The following is a 27,986-nucleotide window of genomic DNA, read 5'->3' as shown; positions in this document are numbered from 1 at the left end:
AGAGAAGAAACAGCCTATCATTTACAGAAGATAATTGAACCACATCAGCAAGAGCAAAGTGTTTTAAGACTCTAAGTTGCTAGTATATACAACCAGGTTCATTTTCACCTATTGTACAAGTTTTCTAGCACAAAGTACAAGGTTTTATGCTTCCATTTCAGAATGGTTCAAAAAAGGGTAGGGAAGCAAACTAACATTCTTTCTCTTGGTCGATATCGGCGACCTCCGGTTGAACTGAACTCGTATTCTGTGTTATATCTTCGGCAAAATTTCAATGTTTCCGTGCCTGAATGTGAGAGAAAAAAGATTAAGTGAAAAGGGTGAGCAAGAAGTTGTATAAAAATTCCCTCCCTAAAAAGTGTGTTTTAAATGTATGACCTTCTGGCAGGTTTCTAAGCATTATTGTATATGAAAGTAACATTCTTTTCTTAAGCAGTGGCATTCTCAAATCTGTAAGAAGATCACGGATTTAAAAGATGAATGAAAAGGGTAAGCAAGAAATCAAAGAACTTGTAGAAATGTTACTAAAAAAACTTGCAAAAAGTAAGTGATTTTTAAATTCATGACCTTCTAACAAGTTTCTAGGCTTTCTTGTGTATGAAAGTGGCATTCTTCTGTTAATCAGTGACGATTTTAAATACGTCCGAAAGTCATGGATTTAAACGAGATCTGAGAGAAGGTCATGGATTTAAAAGAAAAGATAGAAATGACAAAGGTACTCAAAGAAAACCAAATAACCAGTAAGAAATTTGCTCAAAGAACCTGCAAAAAATAACTTGACAACTGCTTGTTAAATCCATGACCTTTTGACAGGTTTCTAAGCATTTTTAGATATAAAAGCATTCTCAAATCTGTCTGAAGGTCATGGATTTAAAAGAAAAACGATAAAATGAAATAAGCAAGAAAATAAAAGAACTTAATAAAAAAACTTGAAAAAAATGACCGACCTCCTGACAAGTGTTTTTTAAATCCATGACCTTCGGACAGGTTTCAAGGTATTCTTATATATGAAAGTGGCATTTTTCTCTTAAGCAATGATATTCTCAAATCTGTCAGAAGGTCATGGATTTAAAGAAAATCTAACAAAAGGTCATTTATTCCTAGTACTTACCTGCATTTACATTTTATATACAGATCTAGAAGGAAGTGAGCATGATTCACTTGTCTTTTGTGAACTTCTTGGCTCTAATTGAGAACTGTTTCAGAAACTTCTCATCAGCAAAAGTTAACGGGAGCTCTTCATCATCGAACAACTTATCCCACTCATCATTTTCTTGATTTGTATCGTTTTCTGTGGGTTTATTTGGAAATCCGGGCTCGTTTGGTATATCCCGATATAAGTGCTTCAAAATGAATAGTGCGGTATCGGGGTCTCTCCAGTATTTTCTGCAAGATACGGGTTAGTCAAAGAAAAGCGTCTACTTTGGGAGAATGAGAAAGATAAAGAGAATACAACGGAAAGCAAAAAAATCATTGAAGTTTAAATGCCAATTGAACTTATGAAGTTTGTGACGTGAATAAAGTTGAATCTTTCTAATATACTCCCTCCGTCCCAAAATAAATGTCCACAATGAAAAAGGAGCACAATTTTAGAAATGTGTAATTATTACACCTTTTAATCAAATTAAATGACAATTTTACCCTTAATAACAGAGAGTGTAATGAATTTCTCTATCTCGTAATTAAGGGTAGAATTGGAAAGTAGACACTTATTTTAAGACAGACTAAAATAGAAATATGGACACTTATTTAGGAGGACTCGACATCCCCATGAATTGCAATGCTTGATCGGACCCTCATCAAATGTCTTAAATACTCTTAGGGCATGCTGTTAGCAGCTTAATAAGACTCACAACTTATTCGGTCAGCTATATATTACTGTTTGGTGATAACTTAATGATATAGAAAGTGGCTTATTCAGTAAGCTTCTAGGAGAAGCTTTATGCAGAAAGCCAAGTTTTTCTAAACATGCTCCTTCCTTAAAAAACATGTTCCTTCCATATATGAAAAACCCTCCCAAAAAAACCCTTCGCAATCTATATGGATAGATTAATCCACACAGACAGTTTTATCCTTACATGACTTAATGGAAAACCAACCAAACAGCCGCTTAGTAATGATAGAATATGTAAGATTAATTTAAGTTGCAAAAGAAGTTGCAACTTCGACATCCAAAAAACCTAAGGGTCATTGACCACATGGTATTTGAGATGATATTCCTGATACTAGAGTTGTTTGGAAAAATCAGGACGTTACACCGGTGAGGAGTGTGTGAGTTTTGCCGTAACTAAATGTTACTTCCTCTGTTCCAAAATAAATGCCCACAACACAAAAGGCACACAGTTTTTGAAAGATGTAATTATTATAAATTTTAATCAACTAAATGACAATTTTACCCTTAATAAATAGAGGGAGTAATGAATTTCTCCATCTCATAATCAAGGGTAGAATTGGAAAGTAGACACTCGTTTATTTTTTCCAAGAGCTTACGCGCACCGACTAACCACCAGGCGACCACAAAGTGGTCTGGAATCATTGCAGGTGCTTCAATTTGAACCCGGGGTAGATGAGATTTTCCACTACATCCCCGTGAAGCTTAACCAGTGCGCCACAACCCAAGTGGTTAGTGGACGCTTATTTTGAGACAAACTAAAATAGAAGCGTCGATACTTTAGGACGGAGGGCATATATACTTCCAACATAAATTATGATATATACAATCCAAATCCAAATGTTTTAAGCTTTCCGATAATAAAAAAAAAACAACAAAGAAGATCGTTATCCAACATAACTTTCTACGAACTTAAAAATGGCAAAAATCATTTCAAAAGCATGACATAACTAAGATATACTTACGTATGTGCACTAACAGCTGATATGTATTGATGCTCAAATGTTTTATTCTGCATCATCAAAATTCCCAGATATGAGACTTCACAACAGAAAGGGAAAAACCATGGCAAAGAAGAGAGTACAGGGACCAAAAAATGCATGAAAACAATTTTAGTGAACATGTACAGAATTGATAATAATTTTCTATTACAAAAGGATGGTCGAGTAAACTTTGGGCTAAAATATTGCGGTCAATTCAAAGGCTGTTCCATACATACCAAGGGTTTATTTGCTCCTTGGCAATCTTCATTTGGGTTGTTTTATTCCATTCTCATTCTTGGAATATAATGGGTTCGTTTTGTTTGGTTTATTCAAGTATCTAGACTATTAGGGTGCGTTTGGTATGATAGGACAGAACAAAACAAAACAAGGATCACCATTTCAGACAAGACTTTTACGTGAAACAAATAGGAATTGAGTGGAATAAAGTGGAACATGCGTGTTCTACCTCCAAGCCATGGAACAAAGTGGAACAAACCTATATTTTACCAATACAACCTCAAAATAAACCTAATTCTCTTCTAAAACATCAAATACGCCTCATTTGTCACATTTTATTCATTATTTAAGTTTTATTTATTGTATTTTATGTTCTTTAAACTTTCATTTTAATGTCCTCAAAATATTATTTTTATACGGTTTCTATATTTTGGTCAATTTATTAAATATTAATAATAAAAAAAATAAAATATGGAAAATGTATAAAATAAAAATTGGAAACTACATGAACTTTTTATTATGGTGTCCTTTGAACCGTCTTGAAAGTTTCTAATGATATATTTTGTTATAAAAATATTTATTTTATTATAATTTAATAAATTACATAAATTAATCAAAAGATATAAACAACTCATTAGGATAGATTGGTCATTTCATTTGTTCTGTCCTGTCCATTTCTGTCTTACCAAACGATGAACAACTCTTTTGTCCTGTTCTATTTAGTCCTACCTGTCCGGATACCAAAAGCATCCTCAAGGAACAGAGGATATGGTAATGTATAATGATGCACCACTCCTTGTAAGGAAAGAGTAAAAACCTACAATGTACCCATTACCTCTATCTTAACATTATTTTTGGTAACTGTAGGTGTCCAGCTTGCATGCACCCCAACTAATCCCATGGCACCCTGAAGATGGCCAGAAAAATCCCCGATGCCCCTAAGGAAGACCCGAACAGGAGACCTATGGGAGGAGCCCCAAGCCCAAACCTTTATTTTCCCATTGATCTGACCCGCTTAAAAAACGCATAAAACACGATACTGCAACTTTTTCTTATTTTGTTTATTATCTTGATTTTTGTTATGCTTTAAGTACCATGATCAATAATACAAGAAGAAAGCTCCCCTTTGTTGCTTTCAGATAAAATACAATTCTATGCAATCCATACCGGGTAACCTAGAAACTACAGGTTGCATAGTTGACTTTAGTTTTACATATCGGTTTCGGGGTTTCAAAATACCAAAGTACCAAACAAAATGGCACCATGCCATTCTGTTGTAGACCAACGGAATGCATGATATCAATGTTTTAATTGCTAGCAAAAGATCAAAAGAAATTGATCGATTAATTATTCTGTGTAGATAGCTTGCAAATCAAACTTTGATATAAAGATGGACACGCAGGTTGATAATAAGATCTGATTAAAAGTTAAAGAGTAGCAAGCAAAGTCCATATCTTGTTTGTAGAAAGGTAGGAATGCATACTTGAAGCACATGATCGATGCGCCCATCTCGACTCCCTGTTATCCTCTCCAACATTATTGAACCATATGATCTCTCTATTTCTTCGGGTTGTTCCGAGGTTTCTTCTAAGCCAAAAACAAAACACATAAGAGTAACGAACTAAAATCAAAAAACGAGTTATCAACTAAAGCTTGTTACAGCACAGAAGCAATGGATGGGGACGAGTTTGTATGAGTCAAAATTGGGACCAAATCAAATCAAACGAACCCAGTATACCCCACTTGAAAGTAGGGTGTGGGAGGGGTCGGATAAGGGGCGGACCCAAAAAAGATTTTTAAGCGGCGACACAGTTTGACTATAAGATAAACAAATCTTTAGAAAATTTCCACAATTAGTATTTATTTGTTGGTTGGTTGGTTCCTTGTCCTTGCACAAAAGGAACCAGTGTTCGAGTTCTGTCTTCAATTAAAAACACAAGGTGTATAAAGAACACCAAATTTAAGATGAAAAGTTAGAAATTTGACAAAAGTGGGACTCGTACCCACTTACGCGGGTCTTCCGTAGAAAGCCGCAAAATTTACCAACTCCTCCATTAGAGTTGTGCTAATAGTTTAGTTTCAAATTATAAGGGCACCCAACAGAACAATACGGTAGCACTCTTTAGAATCGTATTTTTTTTCCATTACGAAGGAACCATGAAGAGGTGGCTCGTATCACCATATGCTGCTATGTAGCTCCGCCCCTTGGTAGAATGTACACAGACCGTACCTCAACCACTAGGATCGAGGGGCTGTTTCCGTGAAGACACCAGAATGTGCACGACGCAAAGGTGTGTGCAAGCAGGCAATAAGATAGGTAAGATGGCAGGTGGGTCAGGTTCGGAGGAAAACCGCAGAAAAAATAATGAAGAGTTGAGAAACACCCTGATAACCCATTCATCTGAATGGTATGCACATTACTTGTATGCACATGTGCATATCTTCCAAACAAATGGCTACCAGGGTGTTCCTCAGTTTTTTATTCTTTTGGGGGTTTTCCCTTGAACCTCCCTCTAACAGGTAACAAGGAAATATAACAAGTAAATTCGGAACCAGGTACAATTCAATTACCTTCATGGTCATCATCACTGTCCCTGGATTGGCATACAGTCAATACCTTAACCTACAATGGGTAAGCAAATTTAGAAAACATAGGTCACTTCTTAAGCCATATGACTAAAATATAGAATATATGCACTTCCATTAGCAAAGATCCATTTGCAATAAAAGGAATGCACCAAGTCCAGAACAAATTGGTCAACATTTCTTTCCATTAAAATCAACAAAAATCACCTAATAAGAGTCTAAAGAAGATGATTTTGTAATGCTCCAACATAATCTCTTCTACGCCTGTTTGTTAGCAGCTTAATGAGCTTAATTGGACGTATAGCTTATTCGGTTAGTAAGCTTCTACAGGGTATGCAGAAAGTCAAGTTTTTTCCAAACCTGCCTCCCAATTAAAAACATGCTCCTTCCATCTATGAAAAACCCATCCTAAACAAAAATTTTCCCAATCTATACAGATAAATTAATCTAGACAAACAACTTTATCCATACAGCACTTAATGGAAAACCAACCAAACAGCCCCTAACAGACACCACTAAAAGAGGGTGAACAAACGGAATGAACATTGTGCCATAATTACAGAAAATGGGTGCACACATCAAAATTCAGCCAGCAAATTTCGAATATAACTCTAGTACAGCATCAGTAATACCAATCATACGCTGGTCAAAGGCCCCTTAACAACATCATTTGGCTCTAAATGTTTTGATTAGAGTCACATTTGCTTTTATAAATTAAGTTTGGCTCATTGCAACATCCTAAGGAAAGCACACAAACGCTAATGCATCCTAATTGCAGTTCTGACTTATTCAAGAATCTTCCTGCTGTCCTGCACCCACTTAAAAGCATGATAAAAGCAAGAACTAATTCAACCAAACAACTCTTTAGTTATCCATCTATAAATCATAGGGAAAAATGCAACAAACTTGCCATAGTTGCCATATTTTGTAACCGAAAAAAATCTGAATAAACGTAATAGAGTTTCAAAATTTCCTATTTAATTACGTGGATGTCAAGTTTATTGTCCACCTTGCCGTAACCCTTTCATAAAAGGGTATCCACGTCATCAAATGTTACAAGGTCAGCAGGTTACGGTCAAGATGGGTATAGAACCGGAAATTTTGAAACTTTGTTACATCAATTGAGAAAAAAAAATTCTTCATTACACTCGATAGAAACTAAACCAACCTATTTTTTGCATTTTGATGTATTTTGCCCTAAATAATATTAATACAGATAATTGTGCTTGTGCACTAATTGATCAGGAAGGGTGCATTTGGTATCCAGACAGACAGGATAGAACAACTGTTCAACGTTTCGTGAGATGGAACTGAGCAGGACAGAACAGATAAATGAACAATTTACCCTTAATGATTTTTTATATCTTTTATATATTTTGATTAATTTATGTAATTTATTAGATCATGATAAATAAACATTTTTATAATAAAATATATCATTATAAAGTTTTCGTCAAGATGATTAAAATGACACCAAAAGAAAAGTCTATGTAGTTCCCAATTTTTATTTTATACATTTTCTATATTCTTTTATTATTAATATTTAATAAATTACAAAAATTAACCAAAATATAGAAATCATATAACAATAATATTTTGAGGAAAATAAAGTAAAAGTTTAAAAAGCATAAAATACGATAAATAAAATTTCAAGAATGAATAAAATATAAAGAGGAAGGTGTATTTGATGTTCTAGAAGAGAATTAAGTTTTATTTTGAGGTTATACTGGTAAAATATAGGTCTGTTACACCCTGCTCCATGGGGTGGGAGGAACATGCCTGTTCCACTTTGTTCTTATCGTCCACATAATAAGTCCTGCAAACATGGAACAGTGATCCCTGTTTTGTTATGTCATGTCCAGTGTACCAAATGCACCCGCATTGAACGCATACACGATGTAGAACAGAAGTTATAGCATGTTATTTATAAGGCAATTAGTAGCACCAACCTTTACCAAGCTCATATGATCAACCACCACTTGAGAGCGTAATGCAACTTTTTCTACAAATTCCTGCCCCCATCATGTATAATCATTACCACAATGAGAGGTTATACGCACAAACAGCACAACCGTATAACAATATGTACCTGATATCCAACATGCAGCCTCTTTCCACCTCTGTGATAAGGAATAATGACTGGACGCTTGTCGATATACTCTTTACAGACAAGTGGTTCGATTCTGAACAGAAGAGTACATTTCACATCAGGAGTCAACACAGAGTGCTTCTTTTAATTTGATACAGAAGTAATCATGTAAAAAAGATTTTAGGTGTGCATCAATATGTGTTGTAAGATTTACTATTAACAATGAGGCTAAAAGGAGCCAAATGAATGAGGGTCCCCAGGTCATTGACATGACAAACAGCTTAACTTTGCAGGACTGCATCCAAGTGATTTAGGGTCAACGTCTAAATTTTTTTACAATTAGGGAAAGCACACCCAAAGGGATGATGTTTACCGCCCAACATTCACAAACCCCCGCTGATTCAATGGACAGTACCGGTACTTGTATCCAAACATGGGAAATACAGGTTATCCTGAAAACGTCCTATCAACTTTGACAGGCCAATTGGGTGTTCAACACATACACGGAAGATCGTGAATGGGAGTTAAGATAAGAAGCGTAAGAAGGGATCTGGACCCTTGATCACTTTTAATCTCACCCCCACCCTATGAATTGCGCTTGATACGGGAATTGACCCCGTGCATCTCGGTGCATCTCATTACTGTTGATCTTCAATTAGGATTGATCCAAGGTTGGAGATCCCTTCTTACCCTTCTCACTATAACTTCCATTCTCACCAGAACCCAACCGTCAACAGATAAGTTCATAGTAGCAGTTCCTATATCTAGGAAATGGGTCGAATAAAGTAACTCAATATCATCTTAAGGTGGTAATATTGCAAATTATAAACAATCATGCCAGCCAAAGGTACAGCTTCACTAGCAAGTATGATATCTTGCATTCATTAAATTTGAGCATAACCTAAGATGCAACGATCGTTTATTAGTAACTTCATTCAATAAACATGTTTGGCTTCTTTCACATTGGTATTAAAGTAGTTTCATTGACCACAGGCAGCCAATAAAGTTGTACAAGTACAACATCCAGGAAAATTGGAGGTAGAGATTGAAAAGCAGTGGCGGACCCAAGAATTTTTCCGAGCGGGTGCACTTTTAAAGTCAATCAAAGGCCAACAAATTTGCGGTTTAACCTAGGAAAAAGTCAACACGGTTTGACCCAAGGAAAATTTAATTGTGTCGATTTGATACAATACAAATTTACAAATAAACCACTCTTGACTTTTTGAGCAAGACGGAACACTATGTCTTACATGCGACGCGTTCTTGGCCGAATTCCACCTTTACGGGGGATTTTTTTGGTTGATTTCGTAACGGCCAACAAATGCAACAACAAAAGATAATTTATAAATTTCTTACATAAATATGTTTGATGACATCATGGACAGAGGAATAATAACCCATTGTTAAGTATTATGAAAAAAATTAAAAATAAAAACTCATACAAAGTATAAATTGTTAAATGTAATTAATTTTATTTTCTTTTCAAGTTATTTCGGATAAACATGTATTGTCATTAGAACGAGAGCAAAAACAAATTTAAGATTAATGGGTAAATAGGAAGAAAAATACTAAAAAAAGAAATAAAAGTAAGATTGAGACAATTGTAAATGAAAATTAGTTGTAGTTGATTGGTAAGACTTTCCTATTTTATAGTTTTGGTCCTGAGTTCAATTCTTTTGTTGTATATTTGTTTGTATAAAAAACTAGAAATTGTTGTCAAAAAGATTTGAACCCACGACCATAAGGAAAGCAAGTAGTGCCCCAACCATTCCAACAACCCCACTTTCCTGTTTCAAGTACTGTTTTAAGAACATATAAGAGCACACTTCAAAATTAAGCGGGTGCACAGTTACGACCGGTAAAAAAAATCCGTTATGAGGGGACGATCGAGCGGGTGCCCATGCACCCCCTACTCTATGGGTAGGTCCGCCCCTGTTGAAAAGATGCATTAAATATGATGGAAATATTTGCTAGGATGGAGGAGAATATTGAGGTGCGATTTTTGTCCGTTGAAGAGTTAATGTGCAAGTTACTAGAGGCCAACACCGGAGGGGTGCCACCAGCAACTGCCACACCAACAGCGGGGGCAGAGTGTTCATCTAAACCGCCAAACCGCACAAACCAGCCACACCGCAAAACGCGGTTTACAACTTTCGTGGTGCGGTTTGCAGTTTGCATTTTCATCGAACCGCACTTTGTGGTGCGCTTTGCGGTTTTGAGTCATCAAACCGCGGTTCAAAACGCAACGCACCACATATTTTTTAAATATATATTTATACATATAATCATTTATCAAATCAAAATAGTTAATACATTACTGATTATTTATCAATTTTTCAGTTTTTCTTTTAAGTTTTTACATTACAAATTCCTTATTTGAATTATTTTCATTTGTCTTTGTTCAAACACCATGGTCAGAATTATTTTTAAGTTAAATTTTAAGATGTATTTGGATTGATTACCGAACTATTTAGTTTGCATTATACCTTTTTAATTAAGCATTCATACGTATCGAAAGTTTTTATTATATGGAATATAGGAGCATTGTAGCAGAGGTGTGGCCATTAGGTGGCAAAGATGGTGAAAGACACCATGAGCAGATGAGGCGCCAGTGAGGACAACGTGCAAGCGGGTACAGCCGTGCCATGTGATGGGGCACTAGCGACAACCATGTCGCATGGGAGTAGCAATATGAGCCTGTGTTTGGCAAGGAAAATCAAACAGGGTAGTGTACACGTGGAGGAAAAGAAGTGGATTTGATAGGAGGCGAGGCCAAGGGTGCATTTTGTATGCCGGACAGGACAATACATAAAACTTATTGTTCCACGTTTGACACAACAATTGAGCCTGTTTGTTAGCAGCTTAATGGGACTCACAGCTTATTTGGTCAACTATACATGACTGTTTGGTAGTGTTTTAATGATATAGAAAGTGGCTTATTCAGTAAGCTTGTAGAGGGGGAGCTTTATGCTGAAAGCCAAACCTACCCCTCCAATTAAAAAACAAGCTCCTTTCATCTATGAAAAAACCTTCCCAGACAAACACCTTTCCAATCTATACAGACAGATTAATCCACATAGACAGCTTTATCCATACAAGACTTAATCAAAAATCAACCAAACATCCCCTTAGACTTGGACAGGACTGGACTGAGTGGGACAAAAAAGTAGTCTTTTTGTCCCATCAAAATAGGTGGAACAAAGATCAGGGGAGATGGGACAAGATAGGTAAATTACTAAACTACCCATGTCAAAATCAAAACCTTCCACAATTCTTTCACCCGACTACCTCACTCCCGCCAGTCCAATCCAGTTTCATCCCGACTGTCCAGTCCTTTCCGAGTACTAAACACAATGGGGATCAACAACATATATAACTTTGGCCCCAAAGATGCTGGAAATATACTATCAGGCCTAATAAAAAGGCTTTATCATGGGTCCAATGAGGCTGATGGTTTCATTAACAGGTCTAAAGGTAGCTCTGATTTGGAGTCCACAGAGGCTATTGGGTTTAACATTAGGCCCAATAGAAGGTGACTTTTTGGGAGGGGAATAATGTTAGTCTCAGACATGGGCCTTCGCCCGTGCCGGATTGCCATCTAGGGTTAATTATTAGACTAGGGAATTATACTGTTTCCATAATAAGTAACTCTATAAATGGGGATTGGGAGAGGTTCACTATTATGCTTTATCTTCTATAAAGATTTGAGAATTAAATTAGGCATCTTTGGAAAGATGGCTGACCTCTCAAACAGTCAAAAGTTGGGCAACCCTTTGCGATTGTTATTAGTTAATTTATCCAATAAACTTCATTGGTTCCTATCAGAATTCTGAGTCGTGATGAGCCAAAGTCATCTCATGTGCGGGTTCAAAGTAACCCATGAATTGATGGACTTTAAGCAATGACAATCAATCAATCCAATCTCCAGTTACATATTTTACTCTACTAAACAAGGGCCTGTTTGTAGAGTAGTGGGCTATAAAAACTGATCTTTTTTTGATAAAATAGCACAAAGACTATGAAAACAAATTAATATGCCAACAAGAAAAAGCCAGATTAATCAAAGGGTCATTGGTCCAACAATACCCGGGCTACCAATAGAGCCTAGACTCCCAGGAGGTCAAGGATTCAAACCTCACCAAAGGTGAGGAGTGTGCGTGAGTATTTAGTCGTATATAAATATTATCTACTTCAAAAAAGCCAGATTTCTATATAAGCAAAGGGATGAGAGATACCTGTATGCCACTGGATCGTAAGGATGGAAAATGTTGAACATTTGCCGACAAGATGGCATTTCTTCAATTATGTTTTTATTGTCCCAGTAATCATTTCCTTTGCCTGAGGAAAAAATAGAACAGAAGAACTCCAAAGATGATGATCCTCTACTACTTACAAGTTAAGGAAACGTGTCACTTACTCTATAGGGACATTAATAAGATAAAACAAGCAACGACTAAATTTAGATAGACCACAAAGAATATCTAATAGAACTTCACATTTTATTTTTACTCAGTCAGCAAGTAGGAGGTGGAGATTTCTACAAAGAGATGTGCAGCACACATGATGCATATAGTCTTTGTAGAAGTAGGCCACATGTAACATCCCGGATCAACCATACCAGATATTGTTTGCTTTGCCCACACACCCGGACTCGCGGTTTTAAAACACATTTGGTAGAGGATGTATCCAGTCTCTTATAAGTCAACCTTAGTTATCCGAGCCAGGAACTGGACTGGTGTGCAACAGAGGATGTTGGGCTCCCAAGGGAGGGGGTGGATTGTAAGATCCCACATTGGTTGGGGGAACGATGTTGCCTTAAGGGACTGGATACCTCCTCTATCAGACGCGTTTTAAAACCATGAGTCCAGNGGGGAGGGAACTAAGGTTGCCTTATAAGGGACTAGATACCTCCTCTATCAGACGCGTTTTAAAACCGTGAGTCCAGGTGTGGGGACAAAGCGGACAATATCTGATACGGTTGACCTAGAATGTTACAGCACACACCAATAACATGTTCGATATAAGAAGTCATGAAAGTGTGTATAGTATTGGTGAAAAGAGTTTAGCAGTTCACTTGAAGTGAGACCTAAGAATGTCAAATTGTCTAGTGAACATCAAACATTGGTCCTTCAGAACGCACTTAGGGGATGTTTGATTTTCGACTTAATAAGCATAATGAGATTTTAGCTTAACTGATTAAGCTATAATAAAATGGTTGATTTTATCGTAACACTAAGAGTTGGGCTTAACTTGATCAGCCTGTCCACCCTATCTTTATGCATTCAGTTATGACTTCTTCCACAATTACCCTTGCCCTACAATTTTTTTAATACCATGACCCACTAAAAATTAAATAGTCTATCTATTAGCAAACGCATAAGTCAAAAATTGTAACAAAAAATTTAAGTATATTTAAGTTATTAAGTATGGGTGATGAACTTGTTGAATTTACATTGTTTATGTTATTTAAATAAATCATAAACTTTTATTTTTTTGTCATTCAGAAGATTTATCAAACAATTGTTTTTCATTCAGCACTTATCTAGACAGAAGGTTAATATGGTAATTTTTGTTATATACACTTTTTATTGAAGACAAAATCAAACAGTAATTTATCTTAATTCATCTAGACAGATTAATGCTTACAGACAGTTTAACAGATACGAGGCTTGATGGAAAAAAAAATCAAACAGTCCCACAGATGACAGTCTAAAGTGAAAACTATAGAAAAAAATTAGAACAAATCAGCGATGAGTATAAACACAAGGAAAGAAGGTTATCTTGCAGAAACACAACATGAAGATACTTGAACAGGACCAAAAGTCCAACAACAGAAGAACACAAGCATGCTCAAGTATCCCTAGAGAACGACAACTTCCCTTGGAAGATTCAAAAAGGTTGATACCAAGGATGCACTTACCCGTTACCGCAAACAATCAACTAGATTTTCAACTATATCTTAGGGCCTATTTGTTAGTAGCTTAATGAGCTTAATGGGACTCGCAGCTTATTCGGTCTGCGATACATGACTGTTTGGTAGTGGCTTAATGATATAGAAAATGGCTTATTCAGTAAGCTTCTAGGGGGGAGCTTTATGCAGAAAGCGAAGTTTTTCCCAAACCTGCCCTCCCAATTGAAAAAGACGCTCCTTCTATCTATGAAAAAACTCTCCCAAACAAAAACCTTCCCAATTCATACAGACGGGTTAATCCACACGGACATCTTTATCCATACAGGACTTGATGAAAAACCAACCAAACAGCCCTTAGATTCCTAAGAAAACAAATTATCCACCACATATCATTCCCACATACACCCAAGCAATTGCCAAAACACCCGTGTACAAAGAAATCCTCATGACCTTAAGATCTAAAATATTTAAAATTTGGAGGAACGGACAACAATTACACTATGTTCTGTCCCCAAATGCAAGTATTCTCCTACGGACCAAAAATCATAGAGGGTAATAAAGACAAGCATACCAATTCCAATTCGGATATTGCGCAAGGCAAGAAATACACCAAGAGGAGAGCCAACTGCAAAGAATGTATCAACCTGCCATGAATATGAAGTAGGATAAGGATCAAAAGCAAGAAAATATTTTTTTGAAATCTATGCATTTATCCAGATTTGAGGGGAACTATTACAACCACTTCTAGCACAAGGAAGCTACTGTTGGGATCAATACACTTCTATAATTACCACTTATGAGGAAGATTCAAGGGAAAACCCCCAAAAATTGAATATTGTACAAATTGCTGGAATCAATACAAGTAATTGAATACCGGATAAATTGCTTACAAATTACTTGTATGCACATGTGCATACCCTCCAAATGGACGTTTACCACGGTTTTCCTCAGATTTTCCTTTTTTGCGGTTTTCCCCTTAACTTGGCCCTATTACTTATATCACCTAAATACACACTCGCACAAAACTGCCTCTTATGAGCTTTAACTACCTTCAAATTACTTAGAGCGGGCTGGTATCACCAGGCGAAAGGCTCTTGGTCTAGTATTACCTCCATTAGGTATTGGCGTACTGCACTACTCAAAGAACATTCTCTCCAAACACCCTTCCCATTTCTATTATTTCCTATGGAAACCATTGTTTGCAACAACACCTTCATAGGGGTGTTATTAGGTCAGTTAATTCAGTTCTCAACATTTTCCATACTACCGATAACCGAACCGAATAAGGTTAGTTTCGGGTTATTTGTTTTGGTTAAACCTAATAAGAATTTTACTTTAAATAGGGTTTCTTAAAGATATTTTAACAAGGTTTGTTGAACAAAATATGTTTTTGTTTATTTCGTCGGTCGAAACTCGAGCTATAACTTCAAGGGATTTAGAAAATGCCTTTGTAACTTATAGAAATATTATTCAGACAACTCTAAACAAAAATTAAATTGGATTGTTGAATATATACAAGTACTTTTAGTAATTTAGTCTCTTATTAAATAGTAACAATAGGTGTAGCTAATAGATGGTAACGAGTAAAACATTGGAAGTTGGAAGAGAACTCAACTATTTTTCAAAATTTAAAGTAACTTATAAATATAAAAGATAAAGAACAACAATACAACTTGCTTATTCGGTTTAACTGAAACCGCAAAAAATAACCAAAAATTGAACCAAATGAGGGCATATAACCGAGCCGAAAAAACCAAAAACCGAAAAACCCGAACTGTTTACCCTGAAGTTCATTCCGTTCGGATGGTTTATTTGGTTTCGGGTTTTTTCCGAGACCCCTACACGTCTATGCTGTAAAATACAATTCCACTTCAGCCTACATGGTAAAGGACTACATCCACTTTTCAACTATAACAATTTATTTGCAAGGAAAGTTATAAATCAAAATGCATAGCCGTTACCTTGAACTCCAACTTGGTGTACTTTATTATATAAGGGGTGTAGCTCTCTGGTGTGTCATTATTCAAAGATGGAGAACTCTTGGAGACACTTCCAGTTGTTGCAATTGAAGCTTCCTGCTCATTTGCTGTTTAAAATACATAGCAAACCCAATTTCAGCTCCTAAGAACAATGCGACATATAGGGAGGTTCAGGGAAAACCCCCAAAAAATGAAAAACTGAGGAACACCCTGGTCCGTTCATTTGAACGGTATACACATGTGCATACAAGTAATTGAAGTTGTTTCTTGGTTTCTATGCAATTGTGCATGTTATGCACATGTGCAAACCGGACAAATTACTTGTATGCACATGTGCATACTGTACAGATTAATTGTTACCAGGGTGTTCTCAATTTTTCATTTTTTACGGTATTCCCTGAACCTGACCCATGCGCCATAAATTGCAAAACCAACTACAGGGACAACAACCAATAGTGTTATTTAACACCACTGAGGCAGCTACTAAACGATACCTTCAGCTCTGTGTGATTCTAATTCTTTAATTCTGGCATTCAAAAAATCAATCTGCAAGAGTAAAAGCACTAGTAATTAGGATAAAACAAAGAACCATCTAATAAAAGAGGAAGTATTAAACTTCATGACCTCTTCCTTCAGTGATTTGATTAGTATGTTTTCATCATTCTTAATAATTTCCTCATCAATTCCATTCGAGTTGCTTGTTAAGACTTCACCATTGATGCTTGTGCATTCATCCAAACCATTTTTCTCCTCAGACTGCATCTCAATTGGGTTATCGCTGGATTTGACTCCAACTTCATCTAATGCCGGACTATCCCTTTTCTTAGAATCACTTTCTACTGACAAATTTTCATCTGAGACCGATGCTTGAGTGAGCGGAGAGCCAGACTCTTCAGAATACGTTTCAGGGAGTATAGCTTCCGAGTGAGCATTTGTAATGTCCTTTAAAGGAGGATCTTTATGGGTGGTTAAGTCCGTGTTGCCCGAACTCATAGAAGATTCACATTCGGGAGAAATTTTGTGGTTAGGTTCCTTGAACATCCATTGTGTCTGAAATGGAGAAGATAGATTCTCTTGGTGGCAAAGGATGTCATAAGAAAGGACACTTCCCAAAGAATGGCCATATAAGGAAACCTGCAGAAACAAAAACCACATGAATAATCATCCTATGTGCCATCTTTTGTAACAATTCAAATACGATCACATGCTAGGAGAGTGCATGACCCACCAATCACATACCTTCCCATCATAACCAGGATTTCTCATAAGAAACTTCAAATATAACCTGTTTAATTGGTTGGAAACCTGCACAAGTTCATTAGAATATTAACTCCAGAGAGATAACTCATTGAAATCTTGAGGTACTAAGTAATCAATGGCAGTGGGTCAAACATTAGGAATATATCTAACTTCATACATTTCATATATTTATATATATACACACTAGAAGTATACCAGCGCAATGCAGCGCGATATATCTCGATTCTGAAGTCGAGAGTTCAAACCCTCAATCGAGATTCATGTTTCGTTCTTTTTCTGACCTTCTAGAGTGTTATTTTTATGGTTTTGTGTGGTCTGAAAACCCATTTAGAAGATTTAAAATATATATCAATATGGTTTTGTGTATGTAGGCTATAATAACTTGTAATCTTGAATTTCGAGTTTTTTGTATTAATAACGATACTTGATGCTTAATAAGTTGTTTCTGCCAAATGCATATACACACACATATATACCGCAAAAAAATGAAAAACTAAAGAACACTCTAGTAACCTTTCATTTGAACGGTATGCACATGTGCATACAAGTAATTGAAGTTGTTTCTTGGTTTTTATGCACATGCACATGCATGTGCATGCCGGACAAATTGCTATGAATTACTTGTATGCACATGTGCACACCGTCTGGATGAAGGGTTAGCAGAGTGTTCCTCAGTTTTTATTTTTTTGCTTATTTCCCCTAAACCTGACCCTATATATATATATATATATGCACACGCACACATATATACACACACTGATGCAGCTTTATATGGTATCAGTAATTATAACCTATGCATCTCATACCGTAATGACATCTAAAGTACATGTATTTTTCCAATTTCAAACCTATGATACCTAAAAAGTAAATACAAATCATAAAACTAATCAGATTCCAAATGTTAATTGTGCATACACTATAACAGGGTTAAGAAAAAGAAATAAAAGATGAATGGAACCAAGAGAGTATCATGCATAAGCATACCGAGTTAATGATATCCTGGCAGTAGATTGGGCTCATGTAATATAACACATCATGAACAGTTGCACTCAATGTTACTCGCAACCCACGTACACCAGGTAACGTACATTTTTCTACAGCAGATTCACCACTGAGCTTTAAGTCTTTCCTCCACTGGCAGTACAAAAAGACCAATCACATCCAAGGACAAGGACCACATAATTTAAGCAATTTTCCATCATCTTTGAACAACTTTCTGTCATGCATCGATTTGTTAAGAACCCAAATCAAGAATCAAACAAACATTGAAATGAACCGGTGATTATCAAAGGATTTGCTGGAATTCAACAGTAACAAAAGGGTTTCTGGCTATTCGAGAAGCCAGAGCCCTCCTAAGAACACTCTTACTAATTTTCTGGATACTCCACTCCCCCCTCTTTCCCCTATTTATAGTACAAATTTATTTAGAATTACCCATTTACCCCTTTTATCCCCCTTCTAGAATATATAGCATAATATTGGGCTTGGGCCTATAGATTGATGCATGACACTGTTCAACAGATCAGAAGTGTTCAACAAAAACTATCGTCGAAACCATGACCATAATCACTACCTGGCACGGAATGAAAAGAACTCTTTGAGTTCCACGTTGGTAAGACGTTAGGTGCAGATCAGCAAGGCTTTCTGTAACATGACGGAAAGTGCCAACGTCATCAACCAAATTTGCTTTCTCCAACCTTTGACCGATACCATGAACCATGAACACCAAATGACGAACTGGGACCTGCAAGAATTTGAAGGCCAGAAGCATTTTACTGCATGCAGATTGTGTCAACATAACAACAAAAGGGGGTAACAAAGTCAAAGGCATTCAAGAGTTTAATGATAAGTAGATTCACAAAAAATTTCTATACATGCAACAATCTACTCAACTAATAACTAATAAACAGGCATCAACGAGCAACAGGTGCAGACACTTCCATTGTCCCAAAATAAATGAGTTTTGCTTTGTGTAAGTTTTATATGCCCACGACACGTGTCATACAGTAATATTGCCAAGGAGTATAGGGTCGCATACAAAGAATATGTATGCTTCGATATGATTAATGGATAATCAGAAACCCGAATAATATCATGTTGATTATGAAATAGTTATTCTTATGTGCTAAAAATGTAATTATGGTAATTACAGAGTTTTGCATATAAATGTATTTACATATAATTTTATAACGATTAAATTAAATAAAACCTTTATTTGGGCTTAAGTGCTTTTAAGTAGTGGACCAAAGGATTATAACAAGTCCAGCCCATGTTTGGGAATTATGGTCTATCTGTAACTCCAATGGCCACCTTAAATCAGGTGATAGGCCTAAGCCTAAAGAAATTAATCTTTTTAGATTTCAGAAACATAAAAGAAACCTATTCTCTTTTATGTTGAAAACACGTACTAAAATCTAGGGTTTCGGGCTAGCACTCTGTGGGGGCCAGGCGTGTTCGTGTGTGGATCTATCTACATAGAGGAAACCTACTTTGGTTTCTAGTGCTCCGTTAGACGAATCTCAAAGATAATTTCTAAACACCCTATGGTGTGTTTAGATTCATCTAAATATGTCACTGGATCCAAACAGGGTTTCTTTTTATGAAAAGTTTTCTACAAAAGTAACCAAATATTAACTTTTCCACTGCATTTTAAAAGGTTACTTGTTGATATGAAACCCTACACGCTGGTTTAGGGTCAAGATTCGTGGTATACATAGTTAGAATAGTCATATGTGTTTCTTAAGTCATCAGGCACTAGTTTGAGTTCACCTGGATTGCTAATATGCTGCCATTGACGGAAAGTATTTTTTTACAGTAACCTGAATTTTGCTTTGTAGAATGCATAAGTCCTCATTAGAGTAGCCATTCAAACATTGAAGTGGCATGCATTATAAAATAGTGAATTTACGTGCACTAACTACCGACTCCGTGAGAAGAATGATCCTTACTTACCTTGTACAAGAGTTTGTTTAGAATCAAATTTGATATTGTGACAGGACCAAAGCGAATTATATTGACCGACTAACCGAAAACTAACAAAACATAAACTACTAAAGAAATACCATGTATTTGCCTTAGCTTCTAGGTTCTAATGCATGCCCTACCCTATATCTATAATTATTAGGAATCCTACTACAATAAGGAAACTATTTAAAATACCAATTAAGTAGGATAAGATAGCTATTATCCTTTACTTCCTCCTAAAATATGTATGCCTTTTCGCGGATAGCAGTCATGGGACAAATAGTGATCTGAAATAGCGGTACCGCGATTGGCAGCGCTATTGACCGCTAAATGTATTTTGCACGCAAAAAAGCAGCGACATAACCGCTATTTGTGATAGGTTGTTTTGGTGCTAAGAAGGTTTTGCGGGCTTTTATTTAGGTCTTGCATTCGGTTTTATTTTAGTCCAACAATATCAAGGCTTTCATTATTCTTTTTTTTGGACTAGGACATCAATATTTTCACTTTTTTGAACTTGAACACCATTATTCTTATTTTTTTGGATTTGAACTATCACTTTGACCTCTTGATTTGAATAAAAGTTTTCACATTGTTCAGCTATTTTCATTTGGACTTGGACATCGTTATTCTTATATTTTTTTATTGAATACACAAAATATGTTGAGTTATTTGTGCATATATATAATTCTAATTATTATATGAACAGCTATACCACCACTTTACCATCGGCGATAACCGTTGTTTCAAATCACAGTCCTTACCGCAATTTCATATTTTGACAGTTGTAACAGCATAGATTATTTATATGTTTCTGAGCCCTTGTAAAGTTGCACACCACTACCTATGAAATAAATGAAGTTGATGCATCACTTTTGGGATGCAAATAACATTTTACAAAAGAAATAACCTTTTTGTCCTTGAACTGTGTGCTACATTCATATTTAGCCATGCCTTTGTTTTTCTCGCATTTCCAAATTTGTAAAAGTAGTTCAATCTTCATCCCTCTCCACAACAACTTTACCAATTATTCAGTGAAAAGAATCAAAGATGAGGGGTTGAGTCGATTACTAGCAATTCATGCCCAATCTTTCTTTCTCTCTCTCCATCTAAAAATGTATCTGCATATGGCTAAAATACCCTAAGCATCCATCGCTAATCATTCATACTGATATTCACATTATAAAATGCTGAATATAGTACAACAGCCTACATTTTCATCCAATGCTGAACATAGTCCATTTATGATTTCTCGACAGAAAATATATCAATTCTTATATAGAAGGCAATAAACATGCATCAACATAGAATTCATGTTTGTATACTCAACTATATCAGTTGTGCATATATATATATATATATATATATATATATATATATATAGAGAGAGAGAGAGAGAGGTTCAGAGGAAAACCCCCACATGTGCATACAAGTAATTGAAGATGATTCCTGGTTTTTATACACGTGTACATGTGATGCATATGTGCATACGAAAAAAATTACTTACAAATTACTTGTATGCACATGTGCATACCATGCAGATGAATGGTTACTAGGGTGTTCCTTGTTTTTTCATTTTTTGCGGTTTTCCCCTTAACCTGACCTTGTATATATACACACACATACATATATATATATGTGTGTGTGTGTGTATAGACGAAGGATCATGTGAGAATAGGAGTTAAGGTGAGAAATGTGAGAAGGATCTGGACCCATGATCACTTCTAATCTCAACCCCACCTCATGAATTGCGCTTGATACGGGAATTGATCTGATGCATCTCGGTGTACTCTTTAGTGTTGATCTCAATCAGGATTGATCCAAGAGTGAAAATCCCTTCTTACCCTTCTCATCACAACTTCCATTCTCACGGGATCCCATTCCTACGTGTGTGTGTGTGTGTATATATATATATATATGTCTATATATATGAACATAAAGCTGAGAAAATGCCACCAGCTTTACCTGTGAACAGTAATCATCCATTTCTTCCTCTTTCTGTTGACGTAACTCGTCCTACCAACAAAGTTATCAATTAGGATACAAAAATTTTATTTCAGCAGTGCATATGAAGAAAGACATGCCGGTAGAGTAAAACAGATAATGCTAAGTAATACGGTGAGGAACTGGAATACCACTGCATGATTCATGAAAAGATTGACCATCAGAGAAGTTTTCTGGAAAATAAAGATAACTGCATACTAGCAGGTTAACAGCAAACGATGGCTAATCATATCAATTAAGCTTTAGATAATCTGAAATCTTCTACACGAGAAAAAGAAAAAAGGGCTGATCAACTAGATAATTTGTTATTTCCATCGATGTTTGTGTTTTAATCTACGATGTCCTGATGCCATCAGCCTCTTCATGTATGTAAAGAATCCAACTATGCCTTCATTTTAGAATCCCAGTAAACTCCAAGCATTTTATGATAATTCAACTTCGGAAATAATATTCTTATTTTCCACATAGAGATGTGCTTCTTGAGCACCTGTCCAGTGAGAATCTGCCCCACTTAACAGGCCTAAACTTGCAACATAATGCCTGGTCATCTCAATGTTATGTGTTGTCATTTCTCCTTTTTATAATTAGTTTCACAAGTCAAAAGACATGAATTATTTTCTGTTACTCCCTGTGCCTTATTTATCATAGGTAATAATCCAAGTTTTCCATGAGAAGATAGTAGAGGGTAGGGTGCTCGAAAACCCGACCAACCCAACCCAAAGCAACGCGAAATAACCCTACTCGACGCAACGCGAAATAACCCAACACAACGCGAAGTAACCCAACCCAAAGCAACCCGATGTCTAATCGAGTTCTAAGATTTTCAAATCGTAGGTATTGGGTTGGAAATGGGTTACGATTATTTGAACCCAAACCCACCCGATGAACCCAAAATCCTTTTATTTATTGGATTTAATATAATCGTTAAGTCCCTATTAATATGTACATTAGACAATTACAGCATCAAGTACCCTCTTCATATACATATATTTTCAATCTCTTCTCCATCTCTATATAACTCCTTGACATATATGTTCAGTAAATGTGAACACATATATGCATATATATATGCAAATTGAGAAAAGTAGTTGAATGTGATATACTTGAGATTTAAGGAGTGCGGATAAGCTGTACCAAAAGATTGATGATGAAAAAGGAATCATGAGTAGAGAAGACAACATATTCAAGGTTAGGAGAATTAATATTTTGATGTACCAAAGTATCAACCTGTATGGTTTGGGTTGGGTTGCATTTGGTTTGGGTTGGGATTTTTCAAACCGCAAACATTGGGTTGGGTTGTTCAAATGCCTTCAACCATCGTCTTATTTAATGTACTCAACTATATCTGAACTCAATTAAACCATTGTGAAACAAACTGGGTTGTAATGAGACCCATCTGAAATTATACTATATCTACACTTACCAGCCATGTTAGTATGTTTGATTATCCAATATGGAGACACAGAAACTGTTACAAGCAAGCAACACCGGGAAGAGAAGAGCATTGATAAACAAATCTATTTTTGGCAATCCTGAAACAACCAAATATACCTGGGTTGGCTTTTCTGAAAGAGATGGAGCATATCCACGCCTTAATTTAATGCCAGTCCCTCCAAAATTAACTATGCTAGCAAATCCAGATGCACCGACATTTAGCCAAGCATCCCATGTATCATCCTCACCCGTAAAAAGAGCATGTAGACCCTGCAGGAAATAAGTAACATATTTGATGCTTAAATAAAAGACGACAATAATTAGAAGTCTTAAATATTACTTTAGCATTGAACAGTAACATACCGGGCTAGACCCTTGCATATCAACCCGTGCTGCAAATAATCCAGATGGTTGAAATGTTCTACGGTGCCAAACCTGGAATAAAATGCCAACGAAGCTCACAAGCAATTCAAGAGCACTCAAAATTGGGCCAAATGAAACAATGCGAACTAAAAGCAACATAAAGTGTAGTTTATTTCGCTTTAGGAAATGTTAATTTGAAGTAATAAAACAAGAAGAAGAGAAAAGAAGCATCAAATGCACTTAAAAACATCAAAATAAGAGATCCATTGAACAACAGAAGCATGTTCGATAGATGACTTGCCCGGCTGCGATAAGCAAACTCCAACTGTTCAGCAACATCTTCGCGGAGTGGAAGCCAATCAAGACTCCCTTTACGAGCAAACCAGTGGCCTCTTAGAACACGCCGATTGTCTCCATTCCAATAAACAGGAAAACTATGTCTTCTTACTAAGTCTACCTGCAGTCATAACATGCAACAAGAAAGTAATGACACCATAAAGTTTACTAGGAGCTAATATGATAGTTTTGCATCACAAATGCATCCATATACAGATGATTAGAAGTTCAACCATGTTCCAATCTGAAAACTTCTCACCATTCTCCAATTTTACTTGGAAAACCAGTAAAACTCTAAAAAGGGGGTTCAAGTTAAGGGATCGACACATGGTTGACAGTCCTGTATTCTATGGTCACTCCAGCCACGTCGAGAGGGCTGTCCCCTTATTAACCCATTGAAAGGGTGCAAACTTAGAGACAAAAACCTTACAAGATGACCCCTTGGATCTCTAGGTTAACCTCTGAAAGAGGCTCCAAGGGATCAATTGTTGGCCATCCGCCAAGAGGCATCTCCATACTGATGTCATAGAATAAGATATGATATAAAGACATAATAACAGGCTGCATCACTCATGCAAAGAAGGCGGATCCATAAAGGTAACATATTATTCTGCTTATAATCACATTGATTATGCCAAAGGCCCAAAAATCAACATGGTAATTACAAACCATGAAGAGAAGAAAAGAGACAACACCTCATACAAGCCTCCTTTCACGGGGACACCAACTCTCTCATCTTCGTCCGCGTATCGTTGCTCTGATTGAGTGCTAGGTAAATTATATGGTTTTACCGCTGGTTCTGACTTAGAAGTTGAAGGAACTGACCCTTTCGGACCTTCGCTACATTCACCATACTCTCCCCACCAATTAGAGAGCAACTCCTCTTCTCGCTGTATATGTAGTATGTACATCAGTAAATGCCCAAGAGTTGGTGCATGAATATGGAAATATATATCCAATTCAACTCAAAAGTCTAGAAGTATAATGTTTCATTTACATAGTCAAGTAACAAATAATATGTGAAAGTAAATACTCCAATAAGTTACATTCTGCTTAATAACCCTAAAACAAACCATGAACATCAACCCAAAAAACAACTTCAATAACACACCGAGAACAAATGGTATGACCTGCAAGAACGATGCCTCTATTGCAAGAGAATCCCTCATACCAAATCGAAAATAATCACCTTTCCCTACTACTTCTGCACGTGGGAAAGCAGCAGCTAGCTCTGTAAATAAGCAATGCCAGCAACACGGAATCAATATTAAATAAACAAATATGAATGGAAATGTTCTGGTGAGTTCAATGGATTGTGCATGATAGCATAGCTAAGGTTCGGATAGAAATCTACCCAGAAAAATAATTGTGAGAGAAAGAGAACTTACAGAAAGTTTCTTACCAAGATAAACAGAATAAAGATAAAACACAATAAATAAAATGAACCTCCCAACACTCCTCACAACCCATCATCCTTCTTTCTATTTTTAGCCCTGCAACTTCATATAAAAATTACCCTTGGTATTCAATACAGTAATATTCTGAACAATGAAATTAAAAATCCAACAATAAAACAGAAACAAGATAGAAACTGAATCCACGTCAAGTCATAACGAAGACATAGTGAGTTTGTCTCCTTTCTCCGGGCCTCCTCTCTTTCTATGGTGCTTTTCCATCACTTCATTCTTTATATTTACTGAAAAAAAATCTATGTCTTATCCTACTAAAGAAAGTATATGTGACGCAACTGTATCATCAGTATTCTTGGTCCTCATTGATCTCACTTTGCCAAGAAAGAAGAGAAGATATATTTGTAGCTCCATTTTGCTTCAATAGAGTACAAGATCTCAAAATATTTTGGAGGGAAGATTTAGCTGGACTCTCTTGCTAACTTCTCTTATTTATGTTTCTTTTCTCATCCTTCTCGAGTCTCACTTCGGGAACCATACAAAAGAGTGAAAGATCTCAAGGCTTAAGAAATCCATTTTCTCATATGGGAAATGCCATAATTGTGGCTTTATAGAAAAAAAATAACAACAAAAACCATTGAGTAAAGCATAAAAAGGAAGTCTGGTGTCAAGTAAATTCTTTGGAAACTGTTAGACACCATACCACCCGGTAGCAAGCAATAAAGGCCAGAAAAAAATAACCAAGAGAAGAACTATGATACTCATTTGGTTACAATTAGCAGATTCCCTTAAGCCAACCCATGACATAGAAGCTACTGGTTGGAACCCTATCATCCCATATCCTAGCAAGTAGCAATAACATGTTTTCAGCACTACAACAAGCCCGGCCCTTTGCAACGGACTATAGTACGTTATTGAGCTCTCAAATTATAACCAGCATCTGATTTCCCACAAACAAGAATCAAAGATAAGATTAACTAGAACCCAATATGTCAAGGAAATCCCAAGGGGATTAGCAGCATTGATAATGGAGCATATAAGTGGATTGCATATGTTTTTAGACCTTGGATAAGCAGGTCTAAGCCAATGGCAATCTAATAAGTACCTTGGGAAGATCTCACTGGCAGCAGGGGTGCCATATGGAAAAAACAATGTGAGCAAACATTATTTGCAAGAGGTTAGTGCTTCAGGAGTTAAACAAGTAAAGATACCTTCTATGGATTCACTAGGGCTGATTTATGAACTATTGTACAATTTAGCACAGCCTCGCTTAAGCTTAATGCCAGACAAGACATGATAACCGGCCTCACATCAGGTCTTGACGGGAATTAAGCTGAAGTGAGCTTGTGCTCAATTGCAAAGTAGTTCATAGATCAGCCCTAGTGAATACATAAACGGTATCTTTTACTTGATCCGCTGATACGCTTAAGTTTCAGAGTTACGCAATCAGACTTAGACATTTTGTTTAGACTTTTCCCATATAGCACCAGGGCAGTAAAGTGTGATGGTGCAATAATCCTGCCAAAAGGTATTCAATTTTGTACTAACATAGGCTGGAACTAGATTAGGTGGATCAAAATCCATATCATGGAGGTTCTTATGTATCCTACCACTATGAACCAGCCCAATTTTAAAGTCGCCAACTAAATAAATCTCAGCAATCAACCATGGATTGCCCAGCATTCGCTATTTTCTCCCACTCATACTTCAAATAGGATTTAATAAACACATAGAGCAAAAGAAAAGTTACAAAGCCTTTGATATGATATCCATAACAAGTCGGTACTGCACTAGCAACAAAAACGTTGCAATTCCTTCTTGAACGCCGAACCCCACTTAAAACCCTCAAACCAATTAAAAAGAAACTAAACCCTCAAACCAATTAAAAAGAAACTAAGTATGCTTCTGGTTTCGCAATGGCGAAATCACTATCCATGCCTCAGGCTTAGGGCAATGTTACTGCCTAAAGAACTACTATAAGCTAACACATTCGTATAACATCATCAAGAACTCACCATTTTCCGCCATTGGAACCTTAGAGAAGTACCACCTAACATCACCCCCATCCGACGGGCTTCTAGTCTGTGCAAGATACTTCTGCCGCCCCTCACACTGCTCTATCTCATCAGTTAACCTCCTGATATTGGACGGCGTATTCCGTAACATATCAGCATAAAGTTTCGCGTTTTCATACTTCTCACTGCTTTCTGCCATTGGAACTGGCTTAAAGCAGCTGTAGACTTCGTTTCGGCAATTTATCAAACAGGTGGCGTGCACTACACCCCTAACACAAACTGTCCAAACAATTCTCTCACCAGATGAAAACAAATAAAGATTCTAGCATACGCAATCGGGTTCTCTCATATTCCGACCAAAATTTGTGTAACTTGAAATTGGGCAATAGCTGCAAGTCTGCAAATACCTCGAGTATGGTTTGGAAACAAATCACTGGTATGGTTGAAACAAGTCTTGGGTGTTTAAGATTTACATCAACTATCGTGTAATCTGCTAAAAACCCCTAAATTGAAGATCAATCAGATGGT

The 27,986-nt window shown here is 36.4% G+C and overlaps 1 protein-coding gene across 5 annotated transcripts; it reads right to left on the bottom strand.

The window, feature by feature from the left end:
- Positions 1-27,986, bottom strand: LOC112500229 (phospholipase SGR2-like). Of its 5 annotated transcripts, XM_025103617.1 has the most exons (23): positions 27,866-27,986; positions 27,459-27,737; positions 25,165-25,265; positions 24,730-24,924; positions 24,000-24,155; positions 23,699-23,770; positions 23,453-23,605; positions 21,863-21,913; positions 18,510-18,680; positions 17,921-18,070; positions 16,916-16,981; positions 16,301-16,810; positions 16,171-16,222; positions 15,659-15,783; positions 14,269-14,341; positions 12,022-12,124; positions 7,787-7,880; positions 7,647-7,709; positions 5,683-5,734; positions 4,595-4,698; positions 2,857-2,903; positions 1,112-1,386; positions 1-286 (listed from the first exon to the last, which is right to left on the bottom strand). In XM_025103617.1, exons 2-22 carry the CDS (start codon positions 27,655-27,657, stop codon positions 1,158-1,160), a joined length of 2,766 nt encoding a protein of 921 aa, XP_024959385.1. In that variant the 5' UTR covers positions 27,658-27,737; positions 27,866-27,986; the 3' UTR covers positions 1-286; positions 1,112-1,157. The 5 variants fall into 5 exon arrangements, 4 of the variants coding, with proteins under 4 accessions (XP_024959385.1, XP_024959384.1, XP_024959383.1 ...); XR_003067344.1 differs by having other exon boundaries at positions 379-1,386; positions 27,459-27,986; XM_025103616.1 differs by having other exon boundaries at positions 1-450; positions 27,459-27,986.

This window comes from Cynara cardunculus (genome assembly GCF_001531365.2).
Source record: "Cynara cardunculus var. scolymus isolate 2C chromosome LG 17, CcrdV1, whole genome shotgun sequence".
Taxonomy (NCBI): Eukaryota; Viridiplantae; Streptophyta; class Magnoliopsida; order Asterales; family Asteraceae; genus Cynara; species Cynara cardunculus.
This window is presented reverse-complemented; position numbering and strand designations above follow the sequence as displayed.